Here is a 20,600-nt window from a genome sequence, read left to right on the forward strand (position 1 = left end):
TTAATCCAAGGATTGAAAAACTTTTCACTCCTTCACCCTCAGACCCGCTGTACATCAGGGGACATTCCCTTCCGGATTCCCTTGTAGTAACTAATACAAGGAAGAGGGCAGGGGTGCCACTGTCCACCAGTGAGGCACCACCTGACAAGGAGGGCAAGAGGTTATATGCCCTTGCTAAAAGAGTCACATCCTCGGCTGCCTTTTCGGCAAGAATTGCGAACAACAATTCTTTACTAGCTAGCTACGGGGACGCGCAGTGGGCCAAACTGCGCAAGGACGCCGAAGAAGCGCCGGAACCACTACGTACACGCCTGCTTTCAACTATTGGCGAAGGAACCCAGGTCAACCAGAGTATTGTAAAGAACTCTCTGGATGCTGCTGAGACAGCGGGACGTTCCCTGGTTCAGGGAATACTCCTAAAACGCCATGTATGGCTGCGCAACTCAGGGTTCAAACCGGAGACACAGGCGTCTTTAATAAATAAATCTGTTGAAGACTCAAACCTCTTCGGGAAGGTGGTGGATGAGGCTCTGGAAATGGCTAAAAAAGAGTTCGATACTATCAAAACTCTTGACCAGATCTCTAAACCCACTACCAGACGCGGCTATGGCAACAAACGCTTTTTTCGTGGCCAACGCCAACAGCAGAATCCGCAGCAACAGTACCCTGCCACCAGTTACCAGACCAATAGTGGGCAGTACAGCCGAAGGGGACAGCGCAGGGGCAAAGGGAGAGGGCGGGGGTCCACCCCCAGAGGCTCCCAAGCCCCCAACAACACCAAGTGACGCGAAGATTCGCGTCCCCTCCCATGCAACACCGGTCGGGGGCCGGATAACATCCTTTCTTCCAGCATGGGAGGGAATAACGTCAGACCGCTGGGTACTTTCCACTGTAGCCCACGGATACTGCATCGAATTCAACAGTTCCCCAACATACAGACCCCCGAGGGGACGACGCATGACACCGGAACACCTTGCCATCCTTCTCCAAGAAGTACAACAACTGCTGGAAAAAGGAGCCATAGAGGTCGTGCCTCTATCTCAGGTAACGGAAGGTATTTATTCAGTGTACTTCCTTGTACCCAAAAAGGATCTAACCATGCGCCCTGTATTAGATCTGCGCCCAGCGAACAAGTTTATCAAACCCCAGAAGTTTCGTATGGTGACCTTACAGGAAGTGATCCCACTGCTATCACAGGGAGATTACATGACAACATTGGACATGAAAGATGCATACTTTCATATTTTAATGTTGCCAGCACACAGAAGATACCTCAGGTTTATGATAGAGGGCAAACACGATCAGTTCAGAGTGCTACCCTTCGGCATAGCATCAGCACCAAGGGTATTCACGAAGGTACTGGCAGTGGCAGCGGCCCACCTGCGCAGGTTGTCCATCCCAGTTTACCCTTACCTCGACGACTGGCTCATAACAGGGGATTCTTACGAAACATGCTTCTCCAATACCCAAAGGACTGTAGACCTTTTGTTCCAGTTGGGCTTCTCCATCAACGAAAAGAAGTCCAGCCTAGACCCCAGCCAAATCAAACAATTCCTAGGGGCTCTAATTCAAACAAAGGACGGCCTCGTCTTCCCCTCCAACGAGAGGGTCCAAAACATGCTGTTTCAGATCCCTCAATATGTGACCGGTCGAGAGGTGACGGTACGCAAAGCAATGCGCTTGCTAGGCATGATGGCGTCGTGTATTTATTTGGTACCTCACGCGCGCCTGCGCATGCGCCCTATGCAAGAGTGGCTCAACAGCCAGTGGTGGTCTCGCAGGCCTTGGTTCTCTCGCTATGATGGTGGACAAAGGAAAACCTGGAAAAAGGAAAACCCTTTGCCACACCCGCAGCGGAAGCCACTCTAACCACAGACGCATCCCTAACAGGATGGAGGGCTCACCTATCCCATCAGACTGCTCACGGAGTGTGGACTCCGAACGTAGCATCCAAACACATAAATCTACTGGAGCTACTAGCTGTGTTCAAGGCGCTAAAAGCCTTCCAGGAACACCTACAAGGCAAAACTGTGTTGGTCCTTACAGACAGCACCACAGCCATGTACTACATCAACAAGCAGGGGGGCACCCACTCTCCAGGACTGTCCAAACTGGCCCAAAATATATGGAAGTGGGCTCTCAAACAAAACATGTTCCTACTGTCAGAACATGTACCAGGGGAACTCAATCTGCTGGCAGACAAACTCAGCAGAGATTTCCCCCTGCCCGAAGAGTACGAATGGCGACTGCACGAAGACATCGTCTTCGACGTCTTCACACAATGGGGATTCCCAGAAATAGACCTATTCGCAACCCTGGAGAACTCACAATGCCCAAATTACGCCTCCAGGTACCCCCAGAACCAATCCAAGGGGAACGGTCTGTCGATGCAATGGTCAGGGAAATTTGTTTACGCTCCCCCCCCGACTCCCCTTCTCAACAAGGTGGTGCACAAGATGCACCAGGAACAAGTAACCATGATACTGGTGGCCCCAATGTGGGCCTGTCAGCCATGGTTCGCTCACTTGATGGAGATGTCCCTATCTCCCCCAGTGAAACTCCCCTGCCCGTACAACATGCTGTCACAAGACAAGGGCAGGACTCTGCATCCATGCCCCCAGAACATGAACTTAGCAGCTTGGCTCCTGAGGTCATAGAATTCGGGCATCTACTGCTCCTGCAGAGATGTATGGACATTCTCAGGAACCAGGAAACCTAACACTCGCCACTGCTATTCTAGCAAGTGGAAGAGATTTGTCATCTGGTGCAGAGGGAAAAGCATCAACCCAATTGACTGCTCTCCCACACATATTGTTCTATACCTGACCCACTTATTGGATTCAGGTCTAGTGTTCAATTCCATTAAAGTCCACCTAGTGGCACTTTCTGCATACACCACTTCCCAACTCAAGGTGTCGTGGTGGAAGATCCCTGTTATAAAGGCCTTCATGGAGGGAATAAAGAGAATACACCCCCCGGATGGGACCTTAACGTGGTACTTACCAGACTCATGGGCTCACCTTTCGAACTCATGCACAAAGCATCTCTTAAAGACCTCACGCTTAAGACTGCTTTTTTAATAGCTATCACCTCCATCAGGAGGGTAAGTGAACTACAGGCTCGTTCTGTTCTAGACCCCTTCGTTTCAGTTCACAGAGATAAGGTGGTTCTACGCACGCACCCAAGGTTTGCGCCGAAGTTCATATCGAAATTCCACGTAAACCAGTCTATAGAACTGCCAACGTTCTTTCAAAATCCTTCCAATTTAGGAGAAAAGACTCTACACACACTGGATGTGCGCAGAGCGGTCATGTTCTACATGGAAAGAACCAGACCACTATGGAAGACTAATCAGTTCTTCGTCTCGGTGGCAGCAGGAAGAGAAGGGGAGATGCAGTTTCAAAGTCCACTATTTCTAGATGGATTGTTCAATGCATCACTCTCTGCTATACTCTTGCTAAGAGAGAACTGCCCTTTAGGCCTAGAGCACACTCTACTCGAGGCACGGGGGCGTCCATAGCATTCATTGCAAATGTTCCCCTTGAGTCCATCTGCAAGGCGGCTACCTGGAGTTCTGTGCACACCTTTACAAAACACTACTGTCTAGATGCACACTCGAGATCTGACTCACAGGTGGGTCAGGCAGTATTAAGACATCTTTTCTCTACTGTTCCTTCTCATAACCCACCGCCAACTCCGGGTACTGCTTGCTAGTCTATGCACAGCATGTGATTCTAAGCAGATTAACAAGCATCAGAAGACAATGATTTACTTACCGTAAAAGCATTTCTGATGATTGTATCTGCTTAGATTCACATGCGCCCACCCTTCCTCCCCGCTCGGATGGAAGGAACATAGACTTCCTTTTATATCTCTCTTTTCTGTACTCACTCACGTCTAGAAGGCTCCCTCAGGGCAGAAAAATACAAACAGAGGGACCTCGACGCGTGAGGGATTGTGGGTACAACACACGTCGCTATAGGGATAGTATTTCAGACACCCCTTGTCGACGTCCCTTTTTCGACTACTGTCGGACCTATGCACAGCATGTGAATCTAAGCAGATACAATCATCAGAAATGCTTTTACGGTAAGTAATGCATTGTCATATATATATATATATGTATTAATTAGGCATGGGGATGTGAGGGTAAGGGGTGCAGGGGTCTCTCACTCTCCCCCACATTAAAAGTGCTACAAATCGGGGAGGGGGTGGGGGGAGTCAAAATGTTCGCCCTCGCTGTGCAAAACATCCACCGACGGCTGTTTCCAGATCTCTGCCGATGATAGTTCAACAGATCTTCGACGGACAGTGTTCCGGTCGGCGCTGCCAACCACGTGGCTGGGCCTTCTGGCTGGCCTACACAGTAGGGAGAGCGGGGTTGGGGTGGACATTTTCCTTTTCTAAGAATACCTTTCCCTTTCCTCTTTGTTCCCTGGGTCTTCTCGTCACTATTTGTTTCCTCCGCTATGGAGAGGACTCCTTTTTAGGTTTTGTTTATCTTGTAAGGCCAAATTCCCCTGGAAGGATAAACACCATAAGTGTAATCAGTGTTTACCCCTTAATCACAATGAGGCGGTTTGTGCAGCTTGCAAACTCCTGCGTCCGAAGACACTAAAGGAGCGCCGTGTTAGGCGGTGGGCGGCCTACGGAGTGACTCAGGCCGAGTCTAGTTCTCCCGCTGCCACAACCGCCGATTGTGACGAGGGGCTGAGTGACGAACATGCCTCTGATTCGGAGGCGATTGACCTCTCGGCGGAGCATTCTCACACTGCATCGTCTGTCCCCGGCCCCACTAGGCAAGACTCGGGTCATGCTATGGAGACTGTAGACCCCGGCGACAAAGTCGCACATGTTTCACACACTAAGAACACAACCCCAGTGACGTCTTCGACGAAACAGTCGAAGCGGTACCAAAGTGCCAACGGGCACACCGATAACTTCGGCTTTGCCCGCCGATCGTCAGGATAGTCAGCCCGCAACCGCAGGTGCACCTTGCGACTAGGCCCTCTAAATCGAAGGGCGCTGCCCCCAATATTCAGGAGTCTGTCGAAACGCATAGGAAGAAAGCGTCCACGGCCGAGAAGGCCCCTGTTCTGCCGAAAGCAATCGCATGCCTGAACTTTACAAGTGCCCGACTCTGAGGTGATTACCGAAAGCATCGCTAGGATTATTTCGCCAGATGGTCAGAAGCAACGGTCCAAGGAGTCATCCTGCCCCAAGGACAATTCTAAGGATTCCTCAAAATCCAGGGATAGGCCCAAGGATTTGTCGGAACCCACGGAGAGGCCCAAAGACAAACGGAAGGATACCCGTCAACTGTCGGTCCCCCGAAAGGACTTTTCAGAAGGCACTGGAGGGATTTCTTCGATGTTAAAGGAGAAATCTCGACATTTGGTGACATAAGATCCATTACAGGAGACCTTTCCACCCCTGGATCCCTCTGGTTCATCTATTTGGTCCAGAGAAAATTTGAGGGATGTATGGATAGGCTAGAGAGGTTTGTAGAACTCTGGGTGTGGATTCTTCAGAGAAGACCTGGAGAGGAGAACCGCCCCCCCCCCCCAGCCCTCTGCCGAAGCTTCAGAAAGTCTTTGACCCTTCTCTAGAGGAGGAGGAGGAAGAAGAAGAATATATTTGACCTCACTGTGGAGGAGGCTCCTGTGGACCTATACAATCAAGATGAAGATCCCTTTGCTGACACTGAGGATGTTCATTTGGACTCCACAGAGGGTTGGGGAGACAACCCTGACCCAATTGATCCTCACCCTTGGCAGTGACCTACTCCAACACCGGAACCTGATGCCTTGTGCTTGGACTATGTGCTCTAGGGAAAAAGGTCACAGAGGCTGCAGCCTTTTCCACTCACATCGCAAATACAACCTTGTGGCCAGCTATGCCGATGCACAATGGGCCATGCTAGAGGAGGGCCTTCAAGAAGTCCTGGAACCGCTGCAAGCTCGCCTGCTCTCCACGGTTGCAGAAGGCAGGCAGGTTAATCGGAGTATCCTTAAAAATACTTTGGATGCAGCAGAGACAGCTGGCAGATCCTTGGCTTAAGGTATCCTCCTGAAGAGGCACGCATGGTTACATAACTCTGGTTTTAAACTAGAGACTCATTAATAAATAAGCCAGTGGAGGACACACATTTATTTGGAAAGGCGGTTGACGAAGCGCTCAAACGCTAAGAAGGAGCTTGACACTCTCAAGGCCCTGGATCAGATCACCCAGAGTCCTTTTCCGAGGTGGGGGAGCACAGCTAAACGTTCCTTTCGTGGTCAACTTTTCCCTCAGAACAATACAGCTCGGGAAATAATTGGTCCTCTCCCCAAGGAGCGAACACCTACACCACCCCGTACCCCCCAAGAGGCCAACAACGTGGTAAAGGAAGGGGGTCGGAATTCTACCCCTCGAGGCTCCCTGGTCTCAGGCCAAAAATGACCCACAGATCCGGGTCCCCTCCCATGCCTCCCCGGTCGGGGGCCGGCTAACATCATTTCTTCAAGCATGGGAGAGGATAACTACAGACCAGTGGGTACTCATGTCCATTGCCCACGTGTACTGTATAGAATTTGCCCAGTCCCCCCCCAATTCAGACTCCACGAGCAAGACGCCTGATGCCAGAACCGCTGCGCATACTGCTACAAGAAGTCGAGACCCTGCAGGAAAAGGGCACCATAGAAGTCGTGCCTCTTCTACAGGTAAACAAGGGTATTTATTCAGTGTACTTCCTTGTACCCAAAAAGGATCTCGGCATGCGCCCTGTACTAGATTTGGGCCCAGCGAACAATTTTCTCAAGCCCCAAAAGTTTAGCATGGTCCCTCTGCAGGACGTAATTCCCCTGCTCACACAGGGGGATTACATGGCAACATTGGACATGAAAGATGCCTACTTTCATGTTGCCAGTGCACAGAAAATACCTCAGATTCATGATACAGAACAAGCACTATCAGTTCAAGGTTCTATCCTTCGGCATAGCCTCAGCACCAAGGGTGTTACAAAGGTACTGGCAGCAGCACACCTTTGCAGGTTATCCATCCCGGTTTATCCTTACCTCGACGACTGGCTCATAAAAGGGGGGGTCCTACGAAAAATACCCAAAAGACAATAGACCTCTTATTCAGCCTGGGATTCTCCATCAATGAGAAGAAATCCAGCTTAGACCCAAGTCAAACAGTTCCTAGGGGCTCTAATTCGAACAGAGGACGGCCTCGTCTTCCCCTCCAACGAGAGGGTCCAAAACATGCTGTTTCAGATCCCTCAATATGTAGCCAGTCGAGAGGTGACTGTACGCAAGGCTATGCGATTGTTAGGAATGATGGCGTCATGGATTTATTTGGTTTCTCACGTGCGCTTGCGCATGCGTCCAATGCAGGAGTGGCTCAACAGCCAGTGGTGTCAGTCCAGCAGACAATGGGGCGATCTAGTGGTTGTCTCGCCAGCCCTCGTTCTCTCGCTACGGTGGTGGTCGAGAGAGACACTCTTGAAGGAGAAATCATTCACCACACCCGCAGTGGAGGCCACTATCACTACAGACACATCTCTCACAGGGTGGGGAGCTCACCTGCTTCATCAGACAGCACACAGAGTTTGGTCATCAGACATAGCATCCAACCACATACACCTTTTGGAACTGTTAGCAGTATTCAAAGCACTGAAAGTTTTTCAGACACAACTGCAGGGGAAGATGTGACTGATCCTCACAGACCGCACCACAGCCATGTACTATCTGAACAAACTGGGGCATTCACTCTCCAGGGCTGTCCAGACTGTCCCAGAACATTTGGAAGTGGGCTCTCAAACACATGTTCCAGGGGAACTCTGTCTTCTGGCAGACCTACTCGGCAGAGATTTCCCGCTACCCATGGAGTACGAATGGTGATTACACGAAAACATAGTCTCCAACGTTTTCGCAGAATGGGGCTTCCCACAGATTGACTTGTTCGCAACTCTGGAGAACGCTCAATGCCAAGACTACGCCTCCAGGTGCCCACAAAACCACTCCAAGGGGAACAGACTCTGGATCACATGGTCAGGGAAATTTGTTTCCGCTTTTCCTCTGACTCCCCTACTCAACAAGATAGTGCACAAGATGCACCAGGAGTCAGTCACCATGATAATTGTGGCCGGCCAACCCTGGTTCGCTCATCTGATGAAGATGACTCTATCTCCCCCAGTGAAACTACCTTGCCTGTACAACATGTTGTCTCAGGACAAAGGGGAGACACTTCACCCATGCCCGCAAACATTGAACTTAGCGGCCTGACTCCTGAGGTCATAGAGTTCGGACATCTACAACTCCCTCAGAGATGCATCGACATACTTAAGGAAGCGAGAAAACCTAACACCCGATATTGCTATTCCAGTAAATGGAAACACTTTATCTGGTGCAATACCAAGGGCATTGTTAGTCAGAAACCTGTGCAGTTCCCTCTGGGACCACTGCAAAAGATTTAAGACTACCGGTGTTTGGCAGTAAACCCACTTGGTAGCAGTCTGTACCACACAGATTCACTTGGTAGCTGTGGCTGAGCAGTCAGACTTCCCTCAAGAAGAGTTAGGCAGTATACAGAGTATTCACAATAGGTCAAAAGAACACAGTAGAACAAGTAAACACTGACCAGAGCTTGGTGTAAAAAGAGATATAATTATTTATTTAAAACCACATCTAGAAAAACACGCAGGCACTAGTAGTAAGCAGTTCAAAAACACGGTCACTAAAAGATACACACTCCCTTAGAAGAATATTAGACAAGTCTTAAGTAAAGCCCCACTTATTTTCAGACAGCGGTGAGCGCTTAACGCAGATGGCACTCTAATAATTTGTTTTAAAAGGGAGAGAAAAGCAGAGTATAATTTGAAACAGATCCCAACACTTTCACAAGAACACAACAAGAGAGGAAGGCAAGTAGAGTTCAGAAGGCCGGATCCACTTTAAGAGGATCAGAACGAAATGTGTCCAAGGCCACACGGTTGAAGTGCACAAGAGTCTTGCAAAGGTTCAAAAAGATTTGGACCAAAAGAGAGGGACCAGTTAGAAGGTCAAGGCGGCCAGCCCAGTCCAGAAAGCTAAGGGATTATTATTACCTTGTAGCAATCTTTAGAAAATGAGGCAAGGCGGACACGGTACCTTTTAAAGTGGTGAGAATACTCCAGCGGGGGCAGTTGTTCCTGGCAGCGGATGTAAGTTGGTGCCTCGTCCGGGGGAAGAGAGGATCTCGTCGGGGAGGAAGACAGGAGTCCGTTGCACTGCCAGGGAAGAAACCAGCCGCAGAGTTCTCAGGTAAAAGGGGCGGTCCTTATATTCGCGGTCCAGTGGTAAGTGGCTATCCGGTTGCCGGGGTGCTTGGCACGGGCAATTCGACCACAAGACGTCCTGGGATGCAAAGAAAAGAAGGTAAACTGGTTGTGCCCACCAGTCGGGGGAAGAAGCCTCTCCAGCCGGGAGATCTTCTCTGTCGTCGGGAAGTGGTGAGTCGGTTCCGCAGGGCTCCACCGGTGGTGTTGTCGTAGTAGGTCGGCTCAGCTTCTCCCTCGTCGGATTCTCAGGTCCTGTGGCGACTTCTGAAGTTCCAGTCCCCAAAGCCCTGCTTTTATGCAGCACACCCCCATTCACTCAGCCTAGCTGTCAATCAAACCTGCTAAGTGGTGAGCCGGCCGGCTCACCACTTGGGCCAATCACACAAGACTGCTACTTGAGTTACCAAGGTAACTCAGTCCAGGGTGCCTAAACCCCTCCTATACCCCCTTGGTACCCAGACAGAGTGACACCACTTTTGGAGGCTTCTGTGGAGAAGCCCGCCAAAAAGTGGAACAAAGGGCTCGACTTGGGTTGGAGTCGCAGAAGAGAACACAAATGCCATTTTAGAATCAAGTCCTGGCAAAAAATACCAACCAGCGAATTAATATTAAATAAATAAACCGGCGGTATGTTCGAGGCTATGAGAATTAAATAATTAAAGTTGGTAGCCTCAAACAATGGGAAAATCCCATAGGGATATATTCGCGGTCGAATATAAAAAGTAGTATCCACTGCCACCAGCCAAAACTCGATCAGGGGTGACGGAGACGTGCCCCCTCGACTAACAGACCCCGGGGCAATCGAATTGCCCCGACCAGTACGTCCACAATATGATGGTTTGTACTGCTTTCTGTTCATAATTTGGGACTAGTAAAGCCAATGGTGACTTTACATGCCCTGGGAGACAGTAGTCAGTCCCAGGATATGGAGTCTATGGTGGGGTGTCACTAGGACACCCCTGTGTTACTGCACAGAGGGTGCTGTGTAACACACATAGTAAAAACACATGAGACCCTATGGAGTAAAGGACCCCATAGCCCATAAAACATATGAACAGTCAAAGGAACACCATAAATCATGCCCAAGAGTGGGAGAAAAAGAGTCTCACTCATGGCAGGAGAAAAAAAACAAACTCCAGAAATCCAGCAAAGCTGCTGGGGGACTCACTAGGTTAGGAAATTCAGCCTGAAGAGAGAATTCTCCCTAACGGGCATCAATCCCATTGACTGCTCTTTTAGTCACATTGTATTGTACCTGACTCACTTGCTTGACACAGGCCTGGTTTTTAATTCCCTTCAGGTTCACTTAGCTGCTCTCTCAGCCTACACACTTCACAACAAAAAGCGTCATGGTGGAAGATACCAGTTATTAAGGCTTTCATGGAAGGGGTCAAGAGGATTCAACCCCCCACCCCCCACTTCAAACCCAGCTCCCGGATGCGACCTGAATGTGGTATTAACCAGACTTATGGGGTCTCCATCTGAGCCTATGCATAAGGCAAGTCTCAAAGATCTTAACTATAGGACAGCCTTCCTGGTTGCTATCCCTTCTATAAGAAGGGTTAGTGAACTACAGGCCCTTTCAGTTCTAGACCCTTTCGTAACAGTTCAGAGATAAGGTGGTTCTGCTCACTCAACCTCGTTTTCTGCCTAAATTTATCTCCATGTTCCATGTGAACCAATCGATAGAACTGCCTACTTTCTTCCAGAACCCTACTAACATGGCCGAGAGAAGCCTACACACATTAGATGTGCGTCGGGCAGTCGTGTTTTACCTGGACAGAACTAAACCACTGAGAAAGACAAACCAATTTTTTGTTTCGGTGGCAGCTGGTAGAGCAGGGGATCCTGTCTCTAAATCAGCAATCTCGAAGTGGATTGTTAATTGCATCACACTCTGTTACACTCTTGCTAAGGGTGAACTGCCCTTCAAGCCTAGAGCGCACACTACTCGGGGCACTGGGGCTTCCATAGCATTCATTGCAAATGTTCCTCTTGAGTCCATTTGCAAAGCGGCAACCTGGAGTTCTGTACAGTTTTACAAGACACTATTGTCTAGACACTCATTCTAGGTCTGATTCTCAGGTGGGACAAGCAGTACTAAGACCTCTTTTCACTACCGTTCCTTCTCACAACCCACCTCCAACTCTTCGTACTGCTCGCTAGTCTAGGCACAGCAGGTGATTCTAAGCAGATAAACAAGCATCAGAAGACATGCATTACTTACCGTAATAGCATTTCTGATGATTGTATCTGCTTAGATGCACATGCGTCCACCCTTCCTCCCCGCTCGGATGGAAGGAACATGGACGTCTTACTACTTGCTCTCTTTTCTGTACTCTCTCACGATAGTCATAGGCTCCCTCACGGCAGAAAAAATACTATCGAAGGGACCTAGGCACGTGAGGGATTTTGGGTAGACTACACGTCACGTAGGAGTAGTGTTACAGGCACGCCCATGTCGATGTCCCCTTTCGATTCTCGAAATACAAGATGCAATACTCTGCGGTTACCACTGGATGTCAGACTATATATGCACAGCATGTGAATCTAAGCAGATACAATCATCAGAAATGCTTTTACGGTAAGTAATTAATGTCCTATGATAAATGGGAACCCACTTTCGAGATTGGCAATATAAATGACTTCATAAAATCTAAAGGCTTGCATGCTGGGGGACCCAATGGCCTAACAAATAACACCTTTTAAGGCGGATCAAAACCTCTGGGCAAATCTCGTGGACCTGGAATTTAGGGATATTATCCGCACAGGTATTACTCCATTATCGTGGCACACAGCACATGTGGTGCCAATCTTTAAGTGCGGAAGTAGGTCAGATCTAAATTACCAGCCAATTTCGTTAATAAATGCCGATTGTAAAATCTTTTCCGCACTACTACTCTTGCACTTAGAGGAATGGGCAAAGCAGTCTCATCCCCTCAGTAAATATCAGACGGGGTTCAGTAAAGGCCATGCTACGAACATCAATGGGCTGAGTTAGAGAGTCGGATCTTACCGCCGGAGTTAGACGGGGGTTGTGTGCTAGCCCCCTGGCTCTTTAACCAATATGTCAGATGTCGCTGAGAGCTTCATGAATGAAGGGTTGATAGCGCCAAAAGTAGGGCAATTTAAAATCGTGTGGCTTGCATACGCAGATGATTTCCTGATCTTTGATCAAACAAGGGTAAGGCTGGAACGCCTTTTAGACACTTTCTCAAAATATGCAAAAGAAAATTGACTTATTATAAACCCTAATAAAACTGAAATCTTGGCATTCATGAAAGCACTACGGAAGAATATTGACCCCTTTTGGCATATTGAAGGAGCTACTGTGAACACATTGACGAGTGTTAGGTATTTGGGATTTCATTTTGGGGCCCATAAAGGAACAAGGCTAAGCTTTTGGAATCCCAGATCGTTAAAATCGATCGGAAATTTGGTAGATTCTCGCTAAAACCGGCAATATGTTTTTGAAGGGCCGATCACCCCTAAATTAATGTAAAGCCTCGAATTGTGGCCTGCTAGGATGGTGAAAATCCTGTATAAAATTGAGGGGCGAATATGGAGACGGATCCTCGGTATAACAAATGCTGTGCCACTAGTGGCAATTAAGTATGAATTAGGTTGTTTCACTTTGGGCACAAGTCCAATGGCGGCTATTGTCACTATACGCTAAGATTATGGCTCGACTCCTAAAAGTCATATATGATGGGTAACAATGTGAATTCTACAGCAGGTCTGTTAGATCTCAAAGACGCATGTTAAACTATCCTTTACAATATTGGCTCACATTTGGAAACTCTAGTTAGCAACTCGATGTAAGCCAAAAAATTGCTGTTGGATCATGATTGGATCTTGACCACAGACTCCTTTCACTCCTATGCATCATTGAGCCATTTGTCCCATGAGCAAAAGCGCTGAGGATCCCTCTCTTCAATTCTTCCTCAATTTCCCAATCGGTACTACCGTGGGTTGCTCTTAAGATTAAGATGAAACATCTTACCGACTAAGGATATTCTCCTTTACAAGGAAACAAATACTTCCACACGAAATTGGCTGTAGGTTTTGTCAAACAAACCCAGAATCTATCTTGTCCTGGAATGTGAATTCATGAAAGATCTAAGGAATATATTTCTGGCTATATTGAGTGACTGTCTTCTGGGGTGTAGTATGCATATGGTCTCGAAATGCTGTCTTAATATTCAAAATGTACATGAGGGTTTAGCCCTTTCAGGATTCATCAAGGACATTAACATTGTTTAGATTAAAGAAGGTGAACCCTCATTGCCAAGTTATCCGGATCATAGGAATTAGAGGACTTTTCCCTCTTGTGGGGTTTATTATTGGAGGCTTTAACTATCTTCTCCTAATGCAGGTACCTTTTTAGAATGTATGTAAATTGTGAGTTTAATCATCCAATCCCAAATAATTGAGAATGTCCGAAATGCCCTAATTCTGAGATGGTCTAAGGATGTTTGCTGGTTTCTAATATTTGGCATATAGGTTTTTTTTCTTTTAGTCTCTGATGTTTGGCTTAGTGCCTGATTTTTATCCTCTTTTCTTCTATGAGAAGTAATTGTTTGTGATGATTTGGTTTAATATTGTCTATATATGCCATGTACATATATTATTTTGCACTTCATTGGTGTAAATATGCTGTATTAGTAGCTTTTCCATCCTTTTTTTCCCTTTCCTTTTTTTTAAAAACATTTTTTAAAGTTTTTTCTTTCTTATGATGATCTGTAGTATTTGTTTGTCGTTTCTCTCTTTTTACTGAATTGAAGTCTGAATTTGTAAAGGTTTGAATAAACCAATTGCAATAAAAAAAACGATCAATCTAGCGGACCGCTTCAATGAAGAAGCAGCCTTCGCTGATCTTCATCCAATCGACGCCAATATAGAAGCACCGCGACTGAACAACCGCAAACCAAAACAAGGAACTAATAAACAAAACATACCAAAAAGATTCACTGCAATTTAATCAATGCAAGATCAATGTCCAAACAGTCCACTGTTATACGACCTATGTGACGGAGGTATCGACCTCCTATTTGTAACTGAAACATGGCTAGACGACAATTATAAGATCACCCTCAACAACTGCCAGCTGGAAAACTTCAAATGCGTCCAAGCAAACAGAAAAACCAAAAGAGGATGGAGGTGTTGGGGGGGGGGGGGGGGGTGGGTGGAACGGGCAATCATCCACAAGGAACAGCTGGCTATCAAAGTGGAAGATCAGTTAAATATCAATAAATGTGAATCCTACGCCTATCATTAAACCCCAAAACAAACCTGAATTTCCTACTGATGTACAGACCACCAACCTACAATGCAACCTTCGTAGACACCTTCACGGAAGCAATCACCATCCTAGCTATCCAGCATAATCCTCGAATCGTCCGCTGAGATTTCAACATCTGGTTCGATGAAGAAACCACAACCACACATCTCGAAGCGGCCAACTAGCAGCAATGAATCTACAACAACTAGTGAAAGGAGCAACCCAGTCGGCAGGGCATACACTTGATGCAATCTTTGCCAATAAAGAACTCATTATCACGGCAACCCCAATACAAATACTATGGAGCGACCACCTCGTTATTCCCTTTGTAATCACAATGACCACTCCAATAAACCAGCAACAAGACAAACCACCGATCACCATGAAAAGAAACTGGAGAACCATCAAAAACTCCAACCTAACTGGACTTCTGGAGCTCAGCAAACCACAAGCAACATTTATGGAAGAACCTGACCTCGACAAAAAAGTAGCCCTACTCCACACCTGGATTGCTACAACTATGGACGACATTGCCAAAGAAAAACCTGTCACTCCTTCACGTAAAAGAGCAATGGCAAAATGGTTCACCCCACTTCTCGGTTTCATGATAAAAAAAACTAAAATTAGAACTAGAATGGAGAATCAAAAACGACACGGCAAATAAACTGACATTTCCGCAACATATCTCCTCCTACAAAAAGGAAATACAAAAAGCAAAGAGGAAATACGACAACCGAATCTTCACAGCACCAAACACGCAAAAAGAACTCTTCAAAATCATAATAAAAAATCCACCTGGATGCAACATCACACCAATACCATTGCTGAAACTATGCAATGACCTAGCAGACCACTTCAAAAACAAAATCATTACCATCCAACAAACCATACAGAGCAGACCACGTGATCATACTACTGAACCCACCTATCCTCACGAGGAACATCTGAAAAAACTGAGGCTTCCCCGAAATATCATTGTGGAGACTTTCGAAAACTGGTAAATCAAAGCAACAAATCGGGGTCCCCTGAGGATCACTGTCCAGTGGACATATACAAATTAATCCTCAAACAAGGAACTCCTATGGAATACCACAGGAATGTCCTCAACCTTTCAATCTCAACAGGGAAAATGCCACATTCCTTCAAATCAGCATACATCAGGCTGCTACTCAAAGATACAGCAGGAAACGTAGAGGACCTCCAACTACACACCCATCTCCAACATCCTGTACACAGCCAAACTGCTCGAAACATACATGTACAAACAATCCAATAATTCCTAGAAGAGCACTGCCTACTAGACGAGGCACAAGTTAGTTTCAGACCAAAGAGTAGAACGGAATCGGCACTCCTCTCAACATGGGACGACCTAAAAGCAAATGCAGACTCCGACAACAATCCTGCCTTAATACATTTAGACCTATCTGCAGCATTCAAGTTAACCACGACATCCTCATCACGAGATTAGGACTGGGAATAACAGACACCGCCCTGCAGTGGATCAAAACCTTTCAAATCCAACCCAAGAGACTCCACATGCGGAGTACCACAAGGATCATCCTTTTCCCCGCTATTATTCAGCATCTACTTATCCCTACTAATCAAAATCGTCAAACGACACTGCCTTACCTGCTACAATTACGCTGACGAAGCACAAATAATCGTCAAAATACAAGACACTCAAGAAGAAAACACAGCACTAGAGAACTGCCTTTGTGAAGTATTCAACTCGATGAACTCCCAACTACCTCAAAAACAACCCAGGCAAAACGGAAATAATGATCATCACAAACAGAGGAGACCACCACTACATCCCTTGGCCAAGGGAACTCGGTACAACCCCAGCACCATCTTTGATTGTAAAAAAAAAACTGGGGGTCCTGATGGACAGCAATCTTACTGTAGAGCCAAACGCTCTACTCAAGAAATGCTTCTTTCTCCTACGAGCGGCAAAAAGGATCCTACCGTTCCTGTCATTCGCCAACAAATCACTTACTATCATTGCTCTCATCATGTCCAGAGTAGATTACGCCAATAGCCTATACCTGGGTATGCCTGAACGACTTCTGAATAAATTACAACGCATACAAAATGCGGCAGCCATGTTGCTTCTCAAACTACCCCGAAGAGAACACTGCGCTAAAAATACTACATTGGCTACCAATAAAACAATGAATACAATTCAAATCAATGTGCATCACGCAAAGAGCGATACACAACCAAGGCACAGAGTTCCTGAGAGACAAACTACACCTACATCAACCAACAAGAACGCTCAGATCAAGCAACGACATCCGCCTAGAAGCGAAACCCAACAACATAAAAAAACTCGAAAGTTCTTCTTTCTCTCATCAGGGACAGAAAAATTGGAACGACTTACCAAAGAACATACATAGCACAAGAAACCACCTACTATTCCGTAAACTGCTCAAACCCTGGCTCTTCACAGCGTAACTAGAAGACCACCCACAGGGGGACACACGTAGCTAGATTGAAGATACCGATTCCGGATCCCACCTAGCAATCAACTACAAACAGAATCCAAGGAAGACACTCCACAACATACCAAACTACAAACTGAGAAATAGCCATGATAGGAGGACACTAAAGACTGAACACATAGGCAGACCAAGATGGAAGGACAAGGACGATTCATCAACAGCACTCTGACTGGCCCTGAATCACACCCAACTCCAACAGACCTATGTCCCAAAGATAGCAAGAGGAGAGGGGGCAGCCAATCCTCAGCACCTACACCAGACGGGGGAGAATAGACACACCCAATCACATTATACATAGTTCAATAGAATACAGCCGGGAATGCGCCATCACCCACAACAGTTAGATGGTCAATAAAGAAAAGCAGCAACTAACCCCACCCATAGGAATACATATTAAATCAAACCAGATCTTCGAGAACCAGGACACACACCCCACTAACACAACTTTCAAATCTCTGCATACTTAATTCATCCCAAAATTTCACACAACCATCTCTCGCCCAGCAAACCGCACGCACTTTACCACACTGCATCAACAACAAACGCACACCTAACCAGCACCAACAGCACACCGTCTTGCTTCGACACAATACTCGCACCAAAGCTCAGCGCACGGTGTACACTGAAATGAAGCCGCCAAGAGCACACCACCTCTCTCCCCTACTCCCTCTTCACCCGACTAACCTTACGCGGCCCTTCTTGTTTTACAGATCCGCCAGAGCGCCTGGGGACCAACCCCGTTGGTGATGGTCCGTGATATAAATACCTTTAACAACCTTGTGGAGTGTTTTCTTCCTTCAGCTTCTTTTTCCCACTTGTATCTCGTTTCACTCCAGCACCTCAAATCTTATTCTCTCAACTCCTCTTTTCACCACTTACTCAACTGCTCTGTTCACTACCTTCTTAGCTCCACTTTTTACCTCCTTCACTCTCTCTGCCACCTCCATCCTCGGTTCCCCTAGACTTTCCTTTCTCTGAATGCCACCAAACTCTATCCTTCACTGTCTCCAAACTCCTATACCTCTGTCCTGTTGGCCGATGGTGGGTCTTGCATATGGTTCTCTTCCCTCCCTGTGGGCCAGGCTTGCCATAAGGTTTTGCAGCTGTGATTTTCATGGCCTGTGCAGGATTGGTGAGTTTTGAATATGCAGGTGTCTTTGAATGAGAGTGAAGCATGATCACGCCCTCCATACAATGGCTTCAGAATCCTGGTCTGCCATATAGGATTCCTTATGTTCACAAATGTGTGGATTTCAGGGGGTCCACAAGCCTGTCACTGCTCTGGCATCTCTGGAAAGCGTAGTATAGCTCGCAATATCCATACATGACCCTGCCACATGGGGAAAGACCGATCTCGTGCGCAGTGAGGGATATGTCTTTACTGCAGAGCCAGTATGAAAGGACCCACAGGCTCTGCATTATTGCTGCCGCTTTCCATTATGTTTCATACTTTCCTTAAAGGGCAGGTGCCTGAGCACTACAAATGTGTCAAGCCCCTGTGCTCTTAAGCATATGTTGGGAGGTTGTCCTGGGGATCCTACTCCTTCCCCCTCCTGAGTCCTAAATTACAGAGTGGGTGGTGACACCCAGCTTCCAGGGTCACCTTCCCCAGCACACCAATACTCCGGCAGAGGACATAATACAAACCATAGTATTACCAGATCAGATACCACCTCAACACAGACTCCTCATGGTGGGCAATTGATAGTGCCGCTGAGATGTGCTGGCATCGACATACAGGAAAAGCCTACGTATACTCTGTTTTCTCACTATTCTAGATTATGTGCATTTCTGGGTAATTGCTGTACACCGACATTAGAAGGTATCTGGCTTACTGCAGTGGTTAGTACATGTTTCCTTTTTGTGTCTGCTGTATGTCCTGCAAGCCATACCACAATGTATTCTTATCTTCTTTTAAAAGCATTAATAACGAGCAAAATGAGAATACTATATGAAGCTAAATTCAGTCTGTCGTGCATGTGATTTTTATTTTATTTTTTATATATTTTTTTTCTTCTCTTTCAGAGACTGACTGATGCGTTCAGACGGTATGATACTGATCAAGATGGCTGGATTCAAGTGTCGTATGAACAGTATCTTTCCATAGTCTTCAGTGTTGTATGACCTTGACCATTGGACATCTGTGACCATCAAGAGACTTGAATTGCCAAATTGCTTATTTCTGTCACTTGCTGCACAGGAATACTGATACAAATGGGCAGAAACCCCATTTGCTGCATCTCAGAAATTTTGTATTGTTCATCTGCATCAGAATCTAACTTGTATACAAGAAGCTTATTTTTACTTTGTAATAGAAACAATAGCTGTTTGCACGTCAAGCACCCGAATGACCATGCAGTTAAACATGCCAGAACAATATAACTGAAACCTTTTTTAAATACACTGCAAGGAAAAAAAAGAATGTCTTTGTTGTAGTTTATATGCCAAACCTGCTCTCGTAGTTGCGATGCGTGTCCTGCTAGCTAAAAGGATCATGTCTTAAATGTACAGTACTTGCACGCTATTTTTAGCATGGTGCCTTACTTTTAAAAACGTGTAATGTATTAATTTTTATTACGGAGTATAGAAAATTAAATACTAAATATTGTACCAAATTGTTTATTAGCCTGACACTTCCTGGAAAATACAAAACAACACTTTTTATGGTGGGTAAATTGCCTGTTTGTGTACTAGGAACAGAAAAAACAGTGAGTGCGAATAGCTCCATCTCGGTCTGAATGGTTGAGGGCGGAATAAAGAACTCTAGATGAAGCTACAGATGCATTGCTATGAACATCCACTCTCATCCACTCAGTAGCTGCCTGATGGAAGCAATATTACACGAATCGCAAAACGTCTGAACCCACACCTGATCCTCCATATGCACACCCTATTTCTGAGGGTCCACATTTACTTGCAACAAAAGATTACTGGTCCAGACAGATCAGGTGTTGATCTGCCGGTACTCACCCAGGAAATCTCACAGCCTCAATCTGGATAAACATATAGTATTTGTTTTCCTCTATGAGAGTGTATCTCTATTCTGCTGGTTGCTAAACGGAGGAGGCCCTGCCTAGTTAAAGCAATTAATAGAATATTTTGTGATTTCTTTCCTCATTTGTAACTTCTTCTGGAACAGAATTCAACCTTTACAATAAATGCCCGTGCATTAGAAATTAGTTGCCCCATACACTCTCCACCCTTCAAACTGCAGTTTCCTCTTAAAGGAATGGTTTGCCCAAACATTTTTATTTAAAAAATAGATAGGCAACATAAAAAAAAGATTGGTGTTTTTTTTTTTCTCGAAGTCCCTATGTAAAATTTTGAGCAATTCAAGCTCAAAAATTGAAAAAGCAAGCACATGGGCGCATCCATTTTGTGAAATGGCTGCCCGCCTGTGCTGGCTTTTGCGGCACTAATGAAGGAAAAGCCAGCCAGATGTAGTAAACAAAAGCTACCGCTGGGTGGCTTTTCCTTCATTGGTGCCGGGACTTGGATGACGCGGACCGGAGACTAC

General features: G+C 46.4%; 1 protein-coding gene across 2 annotated transcripts in view; it reads left to right on the top strand.

The window, feature by feature from the left end:
• The window catches only part of PDCD6 (programmed cell death 6), a 214,901-nt gene extending 195,203 nt beyond the window's left edge, over window positions 1–19,698 (top strand). For both annotated transcript variants that reach the window (XM_069620473.1, XM_069620474.1), the window contains exon 6: window positions 19,109–19,698. In XM_069620473.1, the coding sequence (XP_069476574.1) occupies window positions 19,109–19,207 (99 nt within the window). In that variant the 3' untranslated portion in view covers window positions 19,208–19,698. The remainder of the gene's footprint in view (window positions 1–19,108) is intronic.
• The last annotated feature ends 902 nt before the right edge of the window (window positions 19,699–20,600 follow it).

Source organism: Ambystoma mexicanum, chromosome 5q (genome assembly GCF_040938575.1).
Source record: "Ambystoma mexicanum isolate Mex_15411 chromosome 5q, UKY_AmexF1_1, whole genome shotgun sequence".
NCBI lineage: Eukaryota > Metazoa > Chordata > Amphibia > Caudata > Ambystomatidae > Ambystoma > Ambystoma mexicanum.